Source organism: Chionomys nivalis, chromosome 11 (genome assembly GCF_950005125.1).
Source record: "Chionomys nivalis chromosome 11, mChiNiv1.1, whole genome shotgun sequence".
Taxonomy (NCBI): domain Eukaryota; kingdom Metazoa; phylum Chordata; class Mammalia; order Rodentia; family Cricetidae; genus Chionomys; species Chionomys nivalis.
The window spans coordinates 8,240,259-8,261,022 of record NC_080096.1 but is presented as its reverse complement, the minus strand read 5'-3'; the positions used below and the strand labels follow the sequence as shown (position 1 = coordinate 8,261,022).

At 52.6% G+C, this 20,764-nt stretch overlaps 1 protein-coding gene and 1 pseudogene across 3 annotated transcripts; one reads left to right on the top strand and one right to left on the bottom strand.

The window, feature by feature from the left end:
• Window positions 1–1,904: 1,904 nt before the first annotated feature.
• Window positions 1,905–11,609, bottom strand: Agtrap (angiotensin II receptor associated protein). 3 transcript variants are annotated; one of them, XM_057784746.1, is made up of 5 exons: window positions 11,472–11,609; window positions 6,356–6,390; window positions 4,422–4,527; window positions 3,584–3,779; window positions 1,905–2,507 (listed from the first exon to the last, which is right to left on the bottom strand). In XM_057784746.1, the coding sequence occupies exons 1-5, from the start codon at window positions 11,496–11,498 to the stop codon at window positions 2,389–2,391; spliced, it is 483 nt and encodes a 160-aa protein (XP_057640729.1). In that variant the 5' UTR covers window positions 11,499–11,609; the 3' UTR covers window positions 1,905–2,388. The 3 variants fall into 3 exon arrangements, with proteins under 3 accessions (XP_057640729.1, XP_057640730.1, XP_057640731.1); XM_057784747.1 differs by having other exon boundaries at window positions 11,524–11,574; XM_057784748.1 differs by lacking the exon at window positions 6,356–6,390 and having other exon boundaries at window positions 11,472–11,580.
• A 348-nt stretch (window positions 11,610–11,957) lies between these two features.
• Window positions 11,958–13,206, top strand: LOC130883567 (ferritin light chain-like; annotated as a pseudogene).
• The last annotated feature ends 7,558 nt before the right edge of the window (window positions 13,207–20,764 follow it).

The following is a 20,764-nucleotide window of genomic DNA, read 5'->3' as shown; positions in this document are numbered from 1 at the left end:
GTGGCACCAGAGGCAGGTGGCAGTGAGGACAGCTGGCTGAAGAGCTCCATTCTACAAATGCAGCCCTTCTGAGCCTTGCCTGCCTGAGTGCTCCGCTCCTCTCTGGTCAGTGGCAACTGCAGGGTTCAGCCCCGGTCTTGCTATTAATAATGCCTAGCCTCTGTCTCCCTGCAGTACCTCTGCAGAACCTGCTGGCCCACCTTCAAACTGTGTCCAGGAGTTGATGGCTTCCACACCCCACAGCCCCCGACAGAGGAAAAGTATCCTTCTAGGGTGTATCAACCATCAAATTCAGGTTTGGACTCTGAAGCATGCTCTCGTGTGCTCTCAGTGAAAGTCAGTCTCAGCCAGTCTCGATGGTGGCGCCAACTTCCCCCTCTGCTGTGTGAAATCAATCCTCCAGTCACACCTGCTTCCTGACCACAGGCAGGCTGGAGCTCCTACTCTGGCTTCCTGAGGGCTGGCCCTCCACTTGGACCCTCTCTTGTCCACCCCTGACTCGATGGTATGTCTCTTCTCGTCACCGGATGTTCCCTTACCATGTGACGCAAGCAGGCAGCACTGGTGCCCCTCAATACTTCTGCTTGACTCAGCGGCTCTCCTCCATCAGCTGCAAGTCTGTCACCCACCATGGGACAGGCCTTGACCAATGAGAATGCTCGGCTCCCCTGCTCTAGCCTCAGTCTGCTCTGGAGGGCCCTTCAGGAGATGCCCCTCCTCTGGCCTCCCTAAAGTCAGTCAGGTTTGGGAACCCGGGACCAGGAGGACAGGTTCACAGACTCTGTGACCTGGCCTAGCCCACCCCCCTCCTCACTTTCCGTCTTCACAAGCCTGACCTACTCCGAGGACACAGGCACTGACCCCAGGCCTTCCTCCTGCTAGGAACTACAGAACATGAAAAAACAACTCGGGTGTTCATCCTGTTCCCGTAAGCAGCCTACGTGCTTCCTCCTCCAATGTCCCTGCAATCGTGAACCTGACATGTGTCCTAGGGCATGTTTTCAAAATTCTGGGTTATTTTAGCATGTATTTTTTTGTGGGGGGGGTGACCTCACACCATGGCACGTGTGGAGTCTGAGAACAATTTTCGGAGTTCAGTTCCGGGAACCAAGCGCAGATCTTGAGGCTCGATAGTAGACACCTTTTGCTTGCTGAGCGTCTCCCTGGGCCTCAGCTCACGTTTCAGACCATGCTGCACTCTCTAAACAAACCTAAGGATTCTGAGAGGCCGAGGCACAACTAACGCCCTCTAGTGGTACATGCTGCGCTTCACCCCGTTTGCTCACACTAGGCTCAGTGAGGATGACAGCTGCTGTCAATCAGCCTCCCTGCCTGTCTACAGCTTCATGCTTCTTCAGGCCCCTCACCTCCACCTGTGGCTCCCATAAGTCTTCACGTATCTGTCCCCAGTGATCTGGCAGTTGAGTAACAGTGGGGACCCTGGCTCTGCCGCCTTAGGAGGCAGTCAACTGTGGTCAGAACACAGGGGTAGAGGAAGCCACCCACGCCTTGCCTCATAGCTCAGTATTACAGCTGGCTCCAGGGGCAGTGCAGTTGGGTACTTAGGGCCCAGACACTCAGACCCCTGTCATTGGAGGTCATAACCACCTCTCTCCTAGAACATGTCAGCTGAGTGGCAGAGCAAGATTTAGACCAGTGCCAGGTCATCTGAGTCAAAGGACAGCGGCCACATGCCATGCTGACGAGCACTTCCTGTCTCTCCCGTTGGCTGGAGGCAGGCTCCCCTGGCCAGACCCATAGGGGGCCCTTCCTTCCGCCAGGCCCAATATAAAGGGTGGCTCAACTCAGGCTCACCCTGCAACTGGTTCAAAGGTGAAATCACACCAAGAGGGTAAGCCAGATCCCAGCGGGGAGACGAAACGGCTCAAACACAGCCCAGCCATAGAACCCCTGAATTTTAATGTCGGGGCTCTGAAAGGAGCCTCTGCAGATCTACCGCCTCTAGGCCTGGAGTCCCAGGCACCAATCCATCAGGCAGTGACAGGCACAGGGACTTTGCTCCTATGCAGGAGAGGTCGAGCAGGACCAGAAGCTCGCAGAGCCTCTAGGAAGGGCTGGATCATCTCAGGGCCTGAGAGGCCTGGCCCTGCGGCACTCTGCACTGCTCGGCAGGGGCATGGTACAGTTATGGAGTAGGAGGTGAGGAAAGCGACCGCGGTTATAGCCAGGGGTTACAGGTGCACTGAAGGGAGGGCTCCCCGGAGAGGTAGGGCTTGGCTCTTCTCAGCTGGGAAGCCAGAGGATCATGACCTCCAAGGCATTCGGCTCAGACCACATCTGTGGTGGGGAACGGAGGACACGCCACTGTAGGTCCGGAAAGGAGGTGACAAGCATCCTGCTGGGCACCAGGAAGACCAGGGGACAGCTTCAGTACCCCCGGGGGGCAGCTTGGCCCTTGTCCTCCAGGTTGGCAAAGGGAGCTGTGGGTGAGTCTGATGAGTCAATTGTCTGGTAGGCACTGTGCTCCTGAGAAGGTCCGAAGAAACCTAGAGGACAGGGGAATGAGACCGTGGGGCCTACTGCTGAGCACAGACGCATCCACCCTAGGCCATGGTTAGTGCTTGGCTTCCTAATACCAACAGCAGCAGCAGAAGCCCTGATACAATGCCTTCAGCAGACAGTATCCACCCAATACTCATGTCTGTATGGGGCACAGATTTGAAAATGAGGAACCTGAAGGTCAGAGAGACAACTGATTTGGTAGTATGTGGCTTGTATGTGACTCAAAACAGATGACACTGGAGTTCAAACCTAAGTAGCAGGTCCTATGGTTCATGGCTACTGGCTGCTGTGCCACCTCTGCTCCCAGCAGCCCATCAGGAATCTACCCCTGGCCCACAGGTTTCTCTCCTGCTCTTGGCCAGGCACAAGGATCCATGCATAGAACTGCATGTAGAAGCCCCAGAGCTTGGCACAGTTCTATACTCAGAAGGCTAAGGCTGAGGGTACAGGACAAGATGGAAGGCACCCACGTCTCTCACACTCCTCCCCTGGCACATTTGTCCTAGGACGGTGAACAAGTCTCAAGGGTGACGGGCTTCCAGCCTCTCCATCTGTTCCCTCCTCTCCTGGGCAGGTCTAGATGGTGCTGAGGTAAGCCAGAGTGGGGAGCCACAGGTCACCTGGGGACCCTCCAGCTCCCACAGGAGAACAGGGTCAGAGAGGGCAGTGTGGGCTACGGCAGTAAAGAGAGGACTGGCACACAGGGTTCCCTTGGCCAACAGTAAAACCTGCTTGCCCAGGCGCGGCATCATCACCGCCTGCCTAGCACTGTGTCTGCCCGTGATGGGCACATCCCACAGGGCAGGGGAGCACAGCTTCAGAGCCAGGGCTAGGTGGAAACAAGGAAGTTGTTCCTGCAGCCACCTGCAGGCCCAAACTAGAGGCTGCCTGCTGCCCTTGGGAGCTGAACACCTTCCTGACTTCACACACGCTCTGGACTGAGGGAAGTCTGACAGCAGGAAGGAAGAGTCACACCAGACTGGCAGTTGGGACCCAGGGTTTTGCAGCGATGACTGCTTGCCTGATGGACCAGGAAGAGGCAGAACAGAGTAGGACTTACCTGGGCGGAGTGGGAGCTCACCCCCTCGCTCACGGTGCATATGGTAGACGAGGCAGCAAGAGAAGGGCTTGAGCAGCAAGCTGAGGATGGCCATGCCGGCGCTGAAGCGCCCAGTGTCATTAATGACAGAAGTTGGGTAGAAGATGCTGATATAGATAATGTCCAGGAAGATGGTGACCACCAAGCCGCCAAGAAACTGCGAGAAACACCACCATGGGGTCATGGGCACTGACACTACCCCCAGACCCCAAGTTTCCCTCACATCCATCAGCCTGGAGTAGATCTTATGATGACATCTGTGTGTCCTAGGAGCAGGACACAGGAATCTGGCTCTAGCCTGTTGCCCCAGAATTCCCTACCCTCATTTCCTGCCGCTAGGGCCATGATGGAGGCCAACACTTGGCTCCAGAATTTGAGAGGGACAATCCCTTGGTGTCAGTACCATTTGTTTATACTACTAGGAAACAAGAAAAAATCCCTCTGCAGTCCTAAGGAGCCATGGCCTCATTGTGAAAAGCTGGGCACCTCAGGTCAGTGTCAACTCTAAGTTCATAAAGGAAGGGTGCTCCCCCTTGTCCAGGCCTCCCAGTCATATCCTTTTCCCCGAGAAGATAAACCTGAGGCAGGTCAGATTGCTTGGGAGGATAGCCAGTCTTGGGGTTCTATGGCTTCCACCCTATGTGGTGGGGCACTGTATAGTTAGCCCAGCTAGTGGCTCTCCATCCTAGGAGGCTTCCGTACAAGGCTTTAGAACAGAGGAAGAGAGAAGCCTGGGGTGGATACGGGGCACACGGATGAAGCTAGTTCCTTGCTCTCTCCTCCCCCACTCCCTACTCACCATGCCTATGGCATCAATGGAGTCAGGCTGGGCTACAGCCCACACGCCCAGGGCCAGGATAGTGAAGTTGCTCCAGGCATAGGAGCCTGGGAACACTAAGCAGCCCCTGCATAGAAAGACACAACCAATCAGGTCATCACCACCCTGAGCAGCCACAATTCCTTCCTCCTGCTCCAGGGCCTTAGTCTCCTGAGAACAGGCCACTGGCTTCCTGAATTGGCCTCATCCATCCTCTCCTGCTGGTACAGGGCCCACAGCTTCTCTGTGCAGGTCTTACTGTCACTCTTGCCCCTCTGCTGGCACTTCTTGAAACAGCAAGCCATGTGTGGGCCAGATCCTGTTATTCCTCCATGCCAACCTTCCCAGCAGTTCCCTGACCTGTTTGGAATGCCTTCTATGCTGTGGTCTATGGGGCTCCCATGAGCCCCACCCTTACCTCCTGGCTGCCCCCGTGGCTTTGGTTTCCTGATTGTGCAGCCATTTCTTGTTATCTTGGAGCTCAAAGTTGCCTTAGATCCCCTGGCCTGACACACGGCCTCCCTGCTGTCGATTTCAGGGCATCACTGTCACTCACAGCACCTAGTTTGCTTGCAGAGTGGCTTATCACAGTTAACACAGGCATTTCCTGGGACCTGGTTCTGCCCCGCACACTCTAAATTCATTCGTTCTCAGTGCTCCTGGAGGGAGGTGTTCCCATGAGCCTCATTTCACAGATTCGGGGGCACAGACCTAATAGGTGACTAACCAGGTCACACAGCTACCCAGTGAATGAAAATGAGGACCTGACTGCTCACAGATATATATGGTTGAGAAGGTTTTACTGTAGATACAAGGGAGAGAGGTATCTGGAAGGGTTCAGACTGAACATGGCCAGAAAACTGAACCAGGCCATGAGAGGTGAGGTGTTGGGGAGAGCGAGAGAGAAAGAGATAGATAGATAGAGAGAGAGAGAGAGAGAGAGAGAGAGAGAGAGAGAGAGAGAGAGAGAGAGAGAGAGGAAGGATGAGAGAGGGAAAACAGACAAAGAGAGATCCAGGAGAGGCACCAAGAGCAGAAACAAGGAGAGTGGATAGCAAAACTGGCTGAGTTATACAGGAATGAAAATCTCAGGAAAGGGAAGCCAAGCCCAGACCCTGGGCTGGAGGTTTAGGGTAGGGGGTGAGGTGAGAAGTGCCTGGGAAGAGCCACAGGCTCTGAGTGATGCTGGAGGAAGTGGGAGGAGCCACAGGCACTAAAGGATGCTGGAGGAGCTGGGAGAGCTGGGAGGAGCCACAGGCTCTGAGTGATGCTGGAGGAGCTGGGAGGAGCCACAGGCACTGAGGGATGCTGGGGGAGCTGGGAAAGCTGGGAGGAGCCACAGGCTCTGAGTGATGCTGGAGGAGCTGGGGGAGCTGGGAGGAGCCACAGGCACTGAGGGATGCTGGAGGAGCTGGGAGAGCTAGGAGGAGCCTCAGGTGTCCTGGTTTTCTTTGGGGCCTGAGAGCAGCAGAGCTGGGACTGGCAATTGGGCGACGAGGCCTGGTATTTTTGTCACCAATGTGGGAACCTCAGGGAAAGTGACCCCCCTCTGCTGTTCACAGCACTCACAGCTGCTGGCACACGCACAGCACTTCAAAGCCTGCAAAACACATGCGATCTCAGTGGTTTCCTGACTTGGTTTTGGCAGAGCAATCTTCCTGGAAGCTCCAGACATGTGACAGAAGTGACAGGGAAGGTCAAGTTGTATCCTGGAGCCCCACATAGGGGTTTGGTTGGCACATACTACTGCAGGGACCAATGGCAGCCCCAGCCCTGGGCAGATGGACTGGCAATTGTGACTGGCTGAAACCCCGCAGAATGGGACCTGACCAGGCTGGCAGGACCTGGGAACACGTCCATACAGACGCTAGGGAGGTGTGAACACAGACCCCAGGTGACACAACAGAGTCACTCACCAGGTTGTCAGCAGCCAGTGAACCATGAGAATAACCTATGGCACAAAGACAGGCATCGGTAAGTCTGCGAATGCAGTGTCACAGGGAGCACAGAGCGCATAGGAGACCCCTGCCTGGCAACTCCAAGGGTCTCACAAACGTCTTAAAGAAACCCCAATAACAGCAAGGGGTCTGCGGTGAAGGAGAAAGATGAGCTCGCCTGGGAACAGGCACATCTCCCCAGTCCTGTCCCTCTGGGAAGGCCGGGGCATGAGCTCTGGAATCAGAAGTCTGAATGGGAAAATGGGAGGGAACTCTAACACGGGGTGAGTTCTTAGGACACTGGGCCAGTGCTGTGGGCTGAGGGGAAGGCAGCCACAGCAGTCACAGAAGGGAAGAGCAAGAAGGGCGGGCTAGGCCTTAGCGGGTAGTGCTTGCCCAGCATGCCTGAAGCCCTGAGCCCAATCCCCACACTGAATAAACCACATAAATCAGGCAGAGTTGTGCACACCTGTAATCTCAGCACTTCAGAGGTAAAGGCAGGAAGACTGGAAGTTCAAGATCATCCTCAACTACATAATGATTCGAGACTAACTGAGGCCTGAGGGGAGAGCTGGGAGATGGTAGAGGAGCCAGTGGTAGTTGGCAACTCAGATTTCAAGTTGAATGACTGTGGGGAGCTTGAGACTTCCCTGCAGGAGACATCACAAACATGTCCTTACGCCAAGGACAAAAATCCCCCTGGCCTGCCTATATTTCTGTAACACCCTTTTACGGTGTTTGGCATCCCTGAAATCCCAGCCCTGGTTCTGGATAGAGGGCACTGCCCGGAGAGCTAGGACAGGAGGGCAGATGCCATAGAGGGCATTGTCAGCTGGAGTGGGCATCTGGGCTAGGTGCTGAGGATGAGCAGAGTCAGGCCAGGCAGGAAGCCAGGACCAGCCCCGTGAGTGGGAGGAGGGCGTGGCCCAGGCAGAGGCTTCCTGGAGGCCAGGGCAGTGCACTGGACCAGAGCCTACAGGCAGGAACTCTGCAGGGGGATCCCTGGGCTCACTGGCCAACTAGTCTAGCTCAATCAGTGAGCTCCATGTTCAGGGCGAGACATGAGACTCATAGGGGCTTGTTGGCTGTCAGCCGAGCCCTAGATTCAGTGAGAGACCCCCGTCTCGAGTGAGTATGGCAGAGAGTGAGTGCAGGGCACCCATGGGAGGGGAACCCTATCAAGAGACTAAGCTTCAAGGTGGGCATGATGGCACACACCTTTAATCCCAGTACTTAGGAGGAAGAGGTAGTTGGGTCTCTGTGAGTTCAAGGCCAGCCTGGTCTATAAAGCAAGTACAGAACAGTTGGGGTTGTTACACAGAGAAACCCTTTCTGGGTGGGGATGGGGGAAGACTAAGCCTCTCCTGCCTTAGTTTCTCCATCTTTGTAAAAGGAATATAATCAGCCATCAGAGAGGACTTCCAAGAAAGCTGCAGGGAGAAACAGAATCAAATGGCCAAGTCCTTCCTGGAAGTTCACAGGGGAGGGGCCAGTGGCCAGCTGTGAGCACAGACCAGTCCCTGCTAGCTCTTACTCAGGGAAATAGGAGGCCAGGCTTCTCAAACAGAAACTGTTCCGGGCCAGGCCACAGCAGGAAAGGAGCCGAGCCTGAGCTGGCTTTCACAAGAGCTCAGCCACAGCAGGCTGTCTGGCTCTTCCCCAGACAAGGCCAACAGACCAGGGCAGCAGAGGTCACTGGGTGCTGGATGGGGAACATGGGCCCCCTCTGTGTGATGGGATGGTGTGTATCTCCACAGAGAGAGGAGAGCATCTATTCCGAGGGAACCTTGACTTCGGGGAGCAGGTCCTTGCCAGGTCTTAAACTGCCATCCCCACGCCTGCCCACCTCACTCCTGGGTGGAAGCCTCAGTCTGCAGGGACTCCCACCCAAGCTCCACCTGCTCCTTGAGCCCACCCCAAGGAACCCACTGCTCGCTCTGTCTACAGGGCCAAATGGAGGAGACTCACGCTGCAGAGACCCAGCTCACTAGATTCAGTCAGAACGCCAAACAACGACTCAGGTGCAAAGCCCAGATCAAAACCACCTGTCCTGAGTTTTCTTTGTTTCAGGGACTTGTTTTCAGTTCTGAGATGGGTTTGTCTCCCCCCCCACCCCCCCGCCAGACAGGGTTTCTCTGTGTAGCCCTGGCTGTCCTGGAACTCGCTGTTAGACCAGGCTGGTCTCGAACTCACACAGAGACCAGACCCACTTGCCTCTCTGCCTCCCAAGTGCTACACCGCAGTAAATCCCAAGATGTATACCGCAGCCCCCCCCGCCCCCTCCAACACTGGGGCACATCTGGTCTGAGTTTTTAATACCCCCCACACACACCAGAAGGCACAGCCTGTTTTCCACCCCTTTTTACAGTGAGCAAAACTGATACAAGGTCACACAGATAACTCGGTGTCCAAGCCTGGCCCCAAAGCCACTCCGTCCACTGTCAGGATCTGCAAGGCCAGGGGCAGGGCAGAGGAAAGTGAAGTTTAACTTAGAAAAGGGTGGGTCAGCAGAAGTCCAGTGGCCATGAGGGTAACCCTTTGTTTGGGGCTGTGGACTGCGACTCAGTGGGAGAGAACTTGCCAGACATGTGGCACCCTATGACAAGGAAACAAAACAAGCCTTTACTATTCCCTAAGGAGGAGGAGGTGGGGACTTCCCAGACCTCAATTTAATACATCCTGGTGTGTCCTGTGCAAACACTTGGTGGCCCGATGGATAAGATGGTAGGGTGCCCCAGGACAGCTGAATTCAAGGGCTACCCAGGAGGAGGGCCAGGTCCTGCCCTGGTCATCTGGCAGACTTTGGCATCAAAGCCATGAGACCGACCATCCACAGATGAACCTGGTTAAGTCTCCTGGCCTCATACAACTGCCACCTGCTTGTCACACTCCTTGGCTCAGGAGGACAGGGGTGGGAGGAGGGGACAGAGGTTAGTATAGCACTCAACACACGGGCCTCATGACCACCGTCGGCTTCCCCACCGCTGGCTCCTCCAGCTTGGACTACAGGTCTAGTCCAACCTGAGCAGCTTCAGCTCAGCTCCTGCAAGCTTCCAGAGAGCATGGGTGGGGCCTAGCTGGAGACAGACTTCCTTCACAGAGCCTGGGACAACTGCTTCTTTTCACCTCCCCCCACACACACCTAGTGCACTCCAGCTGAGCTGGGCATACCACGTCTTTAAGGACACCGGGTGGAGCTGAAAGGGGGCAGCCACGGAGTACCAGCTGCCCTCCATAGGGTACAGATCTTGCAGACAAAATGACCAACACTCAGGCTCATTCTGAATTTCAGATTATCGATAATTCAGTATGTCCCCAACACTGAGAGACACAATAAAACGCTGTCATTGATGCGAAGCCCAAAAGTGACTGGACGTCCCTCCTATGTGTTACCTCACAACCTCTGGCGGGCACTCGCTTCTAACTGGTCCTGGCTAAGATCCATGGAGACACAGAGCTCATCAATCAGATCAGGGGAGGGCCCAGTCTCTGCATACTGGGCCCCAAAGCCCATCTAACTCACACTTGTGATGGACGCCCTGGACCTATCTGGCTCTAAAAGTCAACACAGACCATCAAAACCAGTTAGTCCCAAGTAACCCCATACCTGGTAATGTCAAGCCCTGGAGCTGGGTCTTTGGGGGTTCAAATCCTGTCTACACCATTTAGTTCTTGGGGGACCCTGGCAATTTCCTTACATGATCTAAGCTGAAGTTTACATCTAAGAGACTGGCCAGGTGTAGTGGTGCAGGCCTTTAATCCCAGCACTCAGGAAGCAAGAGCAAGCAGATCTGTGTGTTCAAAGACAGCCTGACGTGGGACAGTGAGTCCCAGGCCAGGCAGAACTAGATGACCCTGACTCAAAGCAGAAACAAGTGAGATCAGCAAGCAACACAAGCTGGGGGGCATGGCTCCGTCGGCAGAGTGCTTTAGCATGCAAGAAACTCGGGGCTGCATCCCCAGAACTGCATAACAGGCCTGCAAGCCCCGTACTGGAGAGGCGGAAGCAGAAGGATCGGAAGTTTCAGGTCATCCTCAGCTACGTAGGAAGTCCAAAGCTAGTCTGTACTACACGAGACCCTGTGTCAAATGAATAAAACACCAGCTCCTTTCTCACCCTTTCCTATGGTTTATTATTATTGTTTGTGCGTGGCACCAGGATGAAGCCCAGGCCTGGTGTGGGTTACTCAAACGCTCTACCACTGGGACTAATGCTGTCCTCTTAATTATTTGGGGGCAGGCTCAAGCAGAATAAGGAAGGCACCGCCAGACCTCCACTGCTCCCACAGTCAGTAGCGAAAGCTACAAGCCCTGCAGCAACCCGTAAACCTCTCCACGACTAAGGGGTCCGCCCATGCCTATTCCTTTGCGCCTATCATACCTCCCTCCAGCTGCTGGCCAGGAGCTTAGGAATGAGAAACCCGGCAGTGTAAGTCACAGCTGTGGAGTTACACCGCTGCTCCAAAACCACCTATCTCTTCGGTCGGTCCCTTTGATCTCAGACACCAAAGGGTGCTAAATCCTTTGACACCTGGGAGTCTACGGATTTCAAGGAGCCTGCACCAAGGCCCAAGATGGCCGGTTTAGATCCAAGTCCACGCCCCTCTGACCGAAACTGAGAGGCCAGCCCCTCTGTTGCAAACCAGAAGGGCTGAGAAAGAAAAAGTAAGAACCCGGGAAATGAAGACACCGTGGGCAGCCCCGCTGCCCGGGGCCCAGCACAGGCTTTGGGTTTTTTGCTTTTAAGAAACTTTTGCTTCTTAACTTTGAAAGAAGGACGCTGCATGCGGAAATTTGGGAGAAACAATTGTTTGGGGACACTGGATTTCTCCTATCCTGTGCTAACACACACAGGGACCCAGCGGGACTGCATTGGTCCTGTCCTGCTGCTGGGGGACAGGAGGAGCGCAGGTCCGGGCTGTCCGGGCCCCGTGCCAGTCTGGGTCTGTCCGGGAGGGGTGGCCCTGTCGGTCTCTGTCCCCAGGTGTCCCTCTCGGTGTCCACTGCCTCCTCCCTTGGGCTTTGCACCTTCCCTTCTGCTCCGACTCCGTTCCCCAGGCTCCTGAACCCCCGCCCGCCCCGGCCGCGCGGCCACCTTCAAGTTCACGGCGGGCAGCTCCATCCCGACCCCGGCGGAGGGCACCTACACGACGGCCGCGGGGACTCCTGGGCTCCGAACTCGGGAACAAACTTCCCGGCCCCGCCCGTCACGTTGCGCCAGCTCCAACCGTGGCTTGGCGGTGAGTCACGTGAGGCCAACTCGCGCGGCCACGTGACTGCAGCCGGTTGCTAGGAGACAGCGTCTAGCAGTTGGCTCTTGCTGCAAGGCTCAGGCTCCCGCCACAGCCTAGGCCTCAGCCAGCAGCTGCGTTGCAAGCAGAAAGTCGAGAATTCTGCAGCCTGGGGGCAATGAGCTGCCTAAGTGGTTCTTGGTGAGGATCACGTGCTGTCAGGAGAGCCTGGGGCAGCCAGGCAGAAACTGCTAGGGTGATAACCGCTGGTGTCTGCCCCTGGACAGCCTCTCTCCTCCTTTCTGCCATTGTAGAAGGGTTAGTACAATTCCTATCTCCTTATCCTTGTGATGGCCGGTGTGTAAACGGTGAGGCCTGGAGGGATGATTCCATGGTTAAGAGCACCTGTTGTTCTTTCAGAAGACGTGGGTTCGGTTCCCAGCACCCATGTGGCAGCTCACAACCGTGTACATATGATTCTACTGCCCTCCTCTGTCCTCCGCAGGCACCAGACATACACAGAGCACACACATACGTGCAGGCAAAACATTCAAACACAGGGCTGGAGAGATGGCTCAGAGGTTAAGAGCATTGCCTGCTCTTCCAAAGGTCCTGAGTTCAATTCCCAGCAACCAAATGGTGGCTCACAACCATCTGTGATGGGGTCTGGTGCCCTCTTCTGGCCTGCAGGCATACACACACACACACACAGACTATTGTATACATAATAAATAAATAAATAAATAAATAAGCATTCATACACATAAGATAAAAGAAATAAATCTGAAATAATTCAAAGCCCAATTCTTACTGTGTTAAATTTCTCCTTCAAGCTTATTGGATTTCAAGGGACTTGATTAAAATACATTTTTAAAAAATAAAAGGCAGCCCTCGGAGATCTGGCGGATCTGTGTCTTGCTTCAACAGTGTTTGGTCAAACAGACCCGGGGCCTCCCTTTGTTAGCTTCCACGGCTCCTCATCCTCTCCAGTTGCAGCCTCTGGGACCATCTTCTCCCTGCCTTCAGCTCCTAGGACCAGCCAGCACTGTCTCTTTGCAGGTAGCTCCAGACTTCGTATCAGTCACGGCCTCCCAGGTTCGTCAGAATTATTCCACCAAAGTGGAGGCTGCCGTGAACCGCCTGGTCAACCCGCACCTGCGGGCCTCCTACACCTACACCTACCTCTCTCTGGACTACTATTTTGATCCGGATGACGTGGCTCTGGAGGGCGTAGGCCACTTCTTTCGTGAATTGGCCAAGGAGAAGCGCAAGGGTGCCGAACGATCTCGGAGGCCGTGCATCCTTTCAGAATGTGCAGAAGCCACCTCAAGATGAGTGGGGTAAAACCCAGGAGGCCATCCCTGTGACTTCCTTGAAAACCACTTCCTGGATGAGGAGGTGAAGGTCATCAAGAAGATGGGCAGCCACCTGACCAACCTCTGCAGGTTGGCTGCTGGGCCCCAGGCGTCTCTGGGCGAGTCCCTCTTTGAGCGGCTCACTCTCAAGCATTACCAGGAGGTCTCTCCTGAGGGGCTCCCACCTCTGCTCTGTCCCAGCCTGCCTCAGGACCTTCACCTGAACCTCTCAAGAAGCCACTAGGCAGCTTTGTAATGCCCTGGAGCCCCTCTCAAGTCTTGGGCCAGGTAAAAATAAAGTCATTTGAAACAGCAAAAGAAAAAAAGAGAGAGAGATAGAGATAGAGAGAGAGAAAAGAAAAAAGTAGGCATGGTGAGTGGAGCCGGCAAAATAACAGTACTTGGGAGGCTGAGGAAAAAGCATCATGAGATCAAAATCTGCCTGGTTTACAAAGTAATACCATGTTTATTTCTTATTTCTTTCTTTATTTTGTGGGGTGGGTGGATACATCACATACCATGAGTCCGGAGCTGAGAAGACAGCTTGGGGAGTTGGTTCGTTCCTTCCATCAGGGTTTTGAAGCCTGGGGTAAGTAAAGGAAGACAGGAGACAGAAATCAAGAAAAAGATTTTCAAGCTAATGGCTGAAGAGCCTCAACCGCTAAAGAAGCAGAGACAGGAGGACTCCTGGAGCCCAGTAGTTCAACCTGGTCAACAGAGTGAGACCTTGTCTAAAAGGAGGGGGTCAGGGCTCAGTGTCATAGTGTCTACCACGCTTGCATCCCCAGCATTGGCAAAGGATGTTAGCAGAGCCTACATAAACCTCCGAATGACTGGATGGTGCCTGGCATTTTCTACATGACCAACGATGCATACAAGCTTTTGTACCATCAGTGTACAAGAAGTCAGTCACTTGCCCTCTGCTTACTGGGATACCCAAAGTTCAAGAACATTCAAGCATGCCTTTAATCCTAGCACTTGGGAGGTGGATTACTGTGAGTTCAAGGCCAGCCTGGTCTACAAAGAGAGTTCCAGGACAGCCAGGACTGCGACACAGAGAAACCCTATCTCAAAAAAACAAAAACAAAAACAAAAACAAAAGAAAGAAAAGAAAAAGAAAAAAATTCAAGAACATTCTGTCTGGACATGTCTGGACAGTTAGCAGAAACTCTGCCCAGCTTAGCCTGCATTTGTGCTAAGCCGACTAGAAGGTTAAGGAGTTGCCTTGCCTGGGCTCTCGGGTGTGGGTCAGTGGACAGCTGCAACTTGCTCTGCTCTCCAGAAGGATAAAAGCCATATAGGAACTCATGAAACTGCTTCAGTGGGAGCCAGGCGATGGTGGCGCAGGCCTTTAATCCCAGCACTTGGGAGGCAGAGGTAGGCAGATCTTCCATGAGTTTGAGGCCAGCCTGGTCTACAAGAGCTAGTTCCAGGATAGGCTCCAAAGCTACAGAGAGATGCTGTTGCAGAAAGACAAAAACAAAACAAAATAAAACCTGCCTTAGTGGACACATGGTAACATCCAGACAACCCCACAGTTCCTCAGAGAGAAAGGATTTTTTTTCTAGGTAGATGGGAGGAGTTTTGGCGGGGCCCAGGCCTAGTTTAAAGCCCAGTTTGAAAGCACAGCCCCTCAGTCCAGGAGGAAGGCCAGCCACAAGTCTGCCATTGTAATGGACAGCTATTCTATTTTGTTCCTAGGCAAAATGTTTCTCTATAGCCCAGGCTGGCCCTGAACTTGAGAGTGCCCTCTTCTAGCCTCCTAAGGGCTGGGATTACAGGTATTTGCCTTTACATCTGTCTAATTATGGTTTTATTATATAGGTTTATTTAACTGATATAAAAATTATACACATTAACAAGGCACGATGTGATGTTCTCATACATGGATATATCCTGTAATGTTGAATGTTTGATTATGTTTATTTAGTTTCTGTGTTTATATGTAGGCAGGCTTGTCACGGCTCCTGTGTAGAGGTAAGAGGACCAGCTTCCTTGGGTTGATCCTTACCTTTCCACCTTGTTTTTAAGGCAACCCCGCTCTTGTGTTCTCTGAGTACACCAGGTACTCAGAAAATCTGGGTGATTCTCCATTCTCCATTTCCCATTTTCTGTAGGGAAGCTGGGATTAAGGATGCACGTAGGTGGACTTTTCTATCCCACCAACCAGCTTCCAAATAACCACATAGAGACTTATTATTAATTATAGATGCTCCAGCAACATTATAAATGCCTGCCTTCCTTCTGCCATGCTTCCCACTATGATGGTCACAGATTCTAACCCTCTGGAACCATGAACCTCAGCAAATACTTTCTAAGTCACCTTGGTCATGGTGTCTCTTCACAGCAATAGAAAAGAAATTAAGAACACACACACCCCGCAAATGAACAAAGAAACAAATCAATCAATGCACTCATAGGGTCCTGTCCCACATGCAGAAGGAGGAATGTTGCAGAGGCCAAGGAGCATCTAAACAGACAGGCCCTGCAGGCCTCCTTAGTTTGTCACCGTTACATCAGACCCTTCCCCCTCACATTCCCCCACACATCCATGACTGTGTGCAGAAAAACAGGCAGCTCCCCGGGTCTTTGGGTCTTTGTTTTTAAAAGTTCCCAGGTCATATTGACCTCAGATTAACTACATTATGTCATGCTTTTTGTATGTCAGGCAAGCGTCATCACTGTGTAAAGAGAACACAGGCCAGGCCAAGATGAAAGGGATGGAGCCAGGCCAGATCTGTGGACAGTCCCTGCTGTTCTCACAGGCGCTGTCTTCTTCCCAGTCAGCCGGGGCCAGAGGTGGGAGGGGACACATGAAGAGCCAGCCAGCTGGGCAGCTGGGGTAGCATGCAGTGAGCACACAGAGGAACAAAGGAAAAGGAAACTAACTGTTCTCAGAGGAGCCAGGGTTCCTGCCATGACCTGCTTCTGGCTGTGGAATGACAAATGGCCCCACATCCCATAAGGTTCCAGAGCCAGTCACTCAGTAAACATACTTTTGGAATTTAAGTTTAAATTCTCTCTCTCTTTCTTTTTCTCTCTCTCTCTCTCTCTCTCTCCCTCCCTCCCTCCCTCCCTCCCTCCCTCCCTCCCTCCCTCCCTCCCTCTCTCTCTCTCTCTCTCTCTCTCTCTCTCTCTCTCTCTCTCTCTCTCCCTCTTCCTCTCTGAGACAGAGTTCCAGGCTGGCCTTGAACTCAATATGATACAATTTAAAACTGGTTTTATTGTATTACATTTATTTGTGTGTATGTGTGTGCGTGCGCGTGCATGCATGTGTGGCGTTTGAGTGTGTGTATACGCTGCAGCAGGGGTGTGCAGAAGTCACTTCTCTCCTACCATGTGGGTTCCAGGGATCGAACTCAGGTCCCTAGCTTGTCAGCAAGCTCCTTTTCTCACTGAGTCAGCTTGCTGGCCTTGAACTTGGATCCTCCTGAGCAGTGCTAAGCCTCAGGAGTGTTTGGGAGGATCACGTGGGGTCGTAATGCACTGTGCCCAGCCGCACAGCTCCTGGTACACAGCAATGGCTCTATACTGCTGTCCCTCTGCTTTGTGAGGAGATGGTCTCTGTTGGCATTTCAGCATCGCGGGCACTCTGGTATGCCCACTGAACTGAAGAGGAAGGGTGAGTAGATGCTGGGTGGAGAAGTGATACCTAGACGGAGGGAGAGTATTCCTCTGGGGATGTTTTTCATAATTTCTTAAATTATCGTTTAACAGATTCATAAGTTTATATAACAAATTTCTTTCTTGTTTTTTTTTTCTTCTTCTTCTTTTGATTTTTTGAGAGGGTTTCTGTTTTAAGAAGGCTGCTTGTTCATTTCCCGGCTGCCCAGACTCCCAAAATAATCACACAGAAACCATATTATTTAAATCACTGCTTGGCCCATTAGCTCTAGCTACTTATTGGCTAACTCTTACATCTTAATTTAATCCATCTCCATGAATCTGTGTAGAGCCAAGAGGCTGTGGCTTACCGGGTAAAGTTCTGGCATCAGTCTCCAACGGGGCTACATGGCTTCTCTCTGACTCTGCCCTCTTTCTCTCAGCATTCAGTTAGTTCTCCCTGCCTAGCTCTCTGTTCTGCCCTGCTTTGCTATAGGCTCAAAGCAGTTCTTTATTAATTAATGGTAATCACAGCATACGGAGGGCAATCCCAATTCAGGTTTCTCTGTGTAGCCTTGGCTGTCCTGGAATTCTCTTTGTAGATCAGGCTGGCCCCAAATTTACAGACATCCACCTGCCTCTGCCTCCTGAGTGCTGGGATTAAAGGCATTAACCACTACCACCCATCTAAATTTTATTCATTTTTTTAAAGATTTATTTTTATTTGTATTGCATGTATGTATGCTTGCATGCACTGTATGCTGTGTGTGTCCACAGAGGCCAGAAGAGGGCAATGGATTCCCTGGAGCGGGAGTTGCAGGCAGGCCACTGTGAGCCATCTGATGGGCATATGGGAGCGGAACTAGGGTCCTCTGGAAGAGCAGGAAGTGCTTTAACTGTGGAGCCATTTCCTCATCTCCCAATTTTCATTACTCCCTGCCCCTCTTATCTCACCCCCTCCCTGGATCTAAGGCATGTGGGGCTTACAGAGGCTCCAAAGGGCGTTAGGATGACCCCAGCTGTCCTGTGCTCCATGAGGTAAGGGACACTAGCTATGATGCAAGCCCCAGCCACTTCCTTCCCCAAGTGGACAAGCCAAGCTGGGAGAAACAGCAGAGGATATGAACCCAAACTCCAGCTGCGGGCACACATGGCTGTCAGGAAGTGAGGACCAACAAGAAGCCTTTCTGGGACAGGCCTAGAGGGCCGAGTCCTGCCCCTCAGCAGCACAGCGGGGTGGGATGGTTTGCCATTTGGATTCAGCATCCTTCCCTATGGTGCTGGTCTTCATAGACACACCGGCTCTGGGTTTCTTGGCCTCGCGTCTGACAGGACTGGAGAGAGCCTGGATGGTTAGGCAGAGCTGCCCTTTTATTTTTGTTTTAGGTGTAAGAGTATTTTTCCTGCTAGTATGTCCCTGTACCACGTGTGTGCAGTGCCCAAAGAAGCCAGAAGAGGGTGCATCAGGTCCCCCAAAAGAGACATTTTAGGTGCTTCTTGGAGAGTCTGGAATAGGACAGTATAAAAAGCTGATAGCGAGGGGCTGGAGAGATGGTTTTGTGGTTAAGGGCACTTTCTCATCTTGCAGAGGACCTGGGTTCGGTGCTCTAGTTCCAGGGGATCCTTTCCTGACCTTCCTTGGCACCAGGAATGCCTGAAGTGTATGTACATGCATGTAGGCAAAACATACACATAAAAGAAAATAATCTAAAAAATAAAAGCTGCCGAGGAGATGCCTGTGTTACTCCTGTCTTTGTTCCACGAAGGGGAAGAGATAGACAGGATATCCTGGAGTGATTTGTGTGCCTTCATGCAGAGGGAGCAGGCAAACCACAGCAAGGAGGCACGTCACACAAGGGTGGGGAGGCCAGGCAGTCACCCCACTGCTAGTTACCTTGTGGGTCCCAGTGCAGAGTCAGTGCAGCTGAGCAAAAGCAGTTCCATAATGCCAAGGAGTGAGGTTTACAGTGTTGGGGCGTTTCCAAATGCCCAGTGGAAAAGGCAGATGGGGAAATTGCTTCTGCGTTTCTGTGTTCCAGGAAACTGGAGGAAGGAAAAGCAGAGGCAGAGGCTATAGCCCTGGAGGACGGAGGCCTACTCTCCTGTTCTGTTTTACACTGTTCCCTTTCTTAAGGTGCCCATGCTCCTGTGTGCACGCATGTATGTGTGGATGTGTGTGTGTACATAAGTGTGTGTACATGTGTATGTGAATGTTGTCTACATGAATATATGTGTGTGCTTAGATGTTTTGTTCTCCCTGTTTTACCCTGAGCATCATGTCTAGTTGCATTACCGGCCCCATACCAAGCCCTCCCTGAAGGCCTGTTGCTCCTTCAACCTCCCGTAGCTAGTAAAGTTTCTATGGAGCTTCAGGAACTTAGGCCCCAGGCTTTCCTCTGTCTAGCCTTCCATCTTCCTGGACGGATGGCGTTGGAATTTACACTCTGGGAGCATCTGAGGGCTCTGTCTGCAGACACACCAGGTAGCTGTGGCCCTGGTCCTGCCACCCCAAGATGCCCATCAGTCGCCAGTTTCTCTGGTGTTTGTTTTCCCTGTATCTGATCCCACAGTCTCTAGGAGGTTCACCTTCCCCTCACAGTGTGGTAAGACTGTGGAGCCTGAGATAAGAGAGGAATGAGGAAGGGGGAGGAGGCAGGGAGCACCTCCTAGGAGGAAGCCTCCTGGTGAAGTGGTGAAGCCCGAGGGGCAAGGGGGAACTCCAGGTTACTAGGGAGGGCTGGGTACATTCGGTTCTTTGCTTCTAATTAGGCTCTCAGTGAACTGCAGCCCTTTGAGAGGGCCAAGGACTCACAGCCTCAGGATGTGGTTTTAGAGTCAGATTCCAGTAAAACCTCCAGTTCTACCACTTACTAACTTAGCCCCACTCTGGCGAAGAGACTTCTGTTTCTCTGTGCCTCAGTTTCTCTTCTCTATAAAGAAGCTCTGAGCACTTTCAGCTATATGGAGGGTGGGGGCTTCCTCCCATGAACAGGAACCACGGCTGGGTTTTCAAGAATGCAGCTCCTCTCTATACCAGGCATTGCTTCAAGGCCATGGCTGAGGATGCAGAAAGACAGCTCAGGACCACATGCACAAGGCTGCACTGGCTAGTCACAAGGACCCAAAGAACCCAGGCATCCTGCTTCTGGTCCCCTGTGTGCACCTAGGACGATATGCCATGCGGGATGCAGGGCTGAGAGAACAATAAAGACAGAAAGGAGCACAGTGTTTAGTCATTTCCTATCCACTCACTCTGGCTCAGCCCCTCCCAGCCCTGGATGGGATGCCTGGTGCCAGCCGCTGCAGACACACGTAACAGCCGCTGCCACCATCGCCACCCAAAGCTTGGGATGACTGACAGCAAGGAAGCCCAGACCCACACTGCCTGTCAGAGAAACCTAGCCACATGTCCAGGTGTTGTGATAGGCTGGGGAGCAAAGCTCTAGAGCCTCTGCGATGGGCAGTTTTCTTGTGGTGAAAGCTTTAAGACCGGAAATGAAGGCCTTGGAGAAGAAATCTGGCTTCAGGCAACATTAGCTTCTGCCTCAGTTTCTGGCCTTCCAGCCTGTTCTACAGATTGTGGACTTGCCAGTCCACAGTCTAGACAGCCAAGTGCTTAAAATAAAGTAAAACAGTGTGTGTTGATATGTAGACACAGATACATATATGTATGATATATAAACACATAGCTATTTAAAGGCATAGGAATATGACTATAAATACTTGTTGGATTTTTTTTTTTTAATTTGAGACAGGGTCTCAAGTGGTACAGGTTAATCTCAAACTCATCATATACCCGAAGATGACTTTGAACTTCTGATCCTCCTGCCTCCAACACCCAAGTCTCGGAACTGCAAGCATTGAGGCACCAGGCCTAGTTTGGGTTCTGTTTCCTTAACAAACCAACGGATCTGCCTCAGTACAGCCACCTGACCTCTGAGGCCTGTACCTAGGCTGTACCTAATCCCCTGGGGGTTGGGATTTGTCTGGCCTTGGTTCTTTATTTATTAAGCACACAGTGCTTTGCCCGCAAGCACCCGCATGCCTGAAGAGGGCACCAGACCCCACCAGAGATGGCCAGGAGCCACTCTGTGGTTGTTGGGAGCTGAACCCAGGACCTCCCAACTGCTGTGCCATCTCTCCAGCCACCTGGCCTTGGTCCTTTATCTCAGAGTCACTAATATCTAAAAACAGATTCA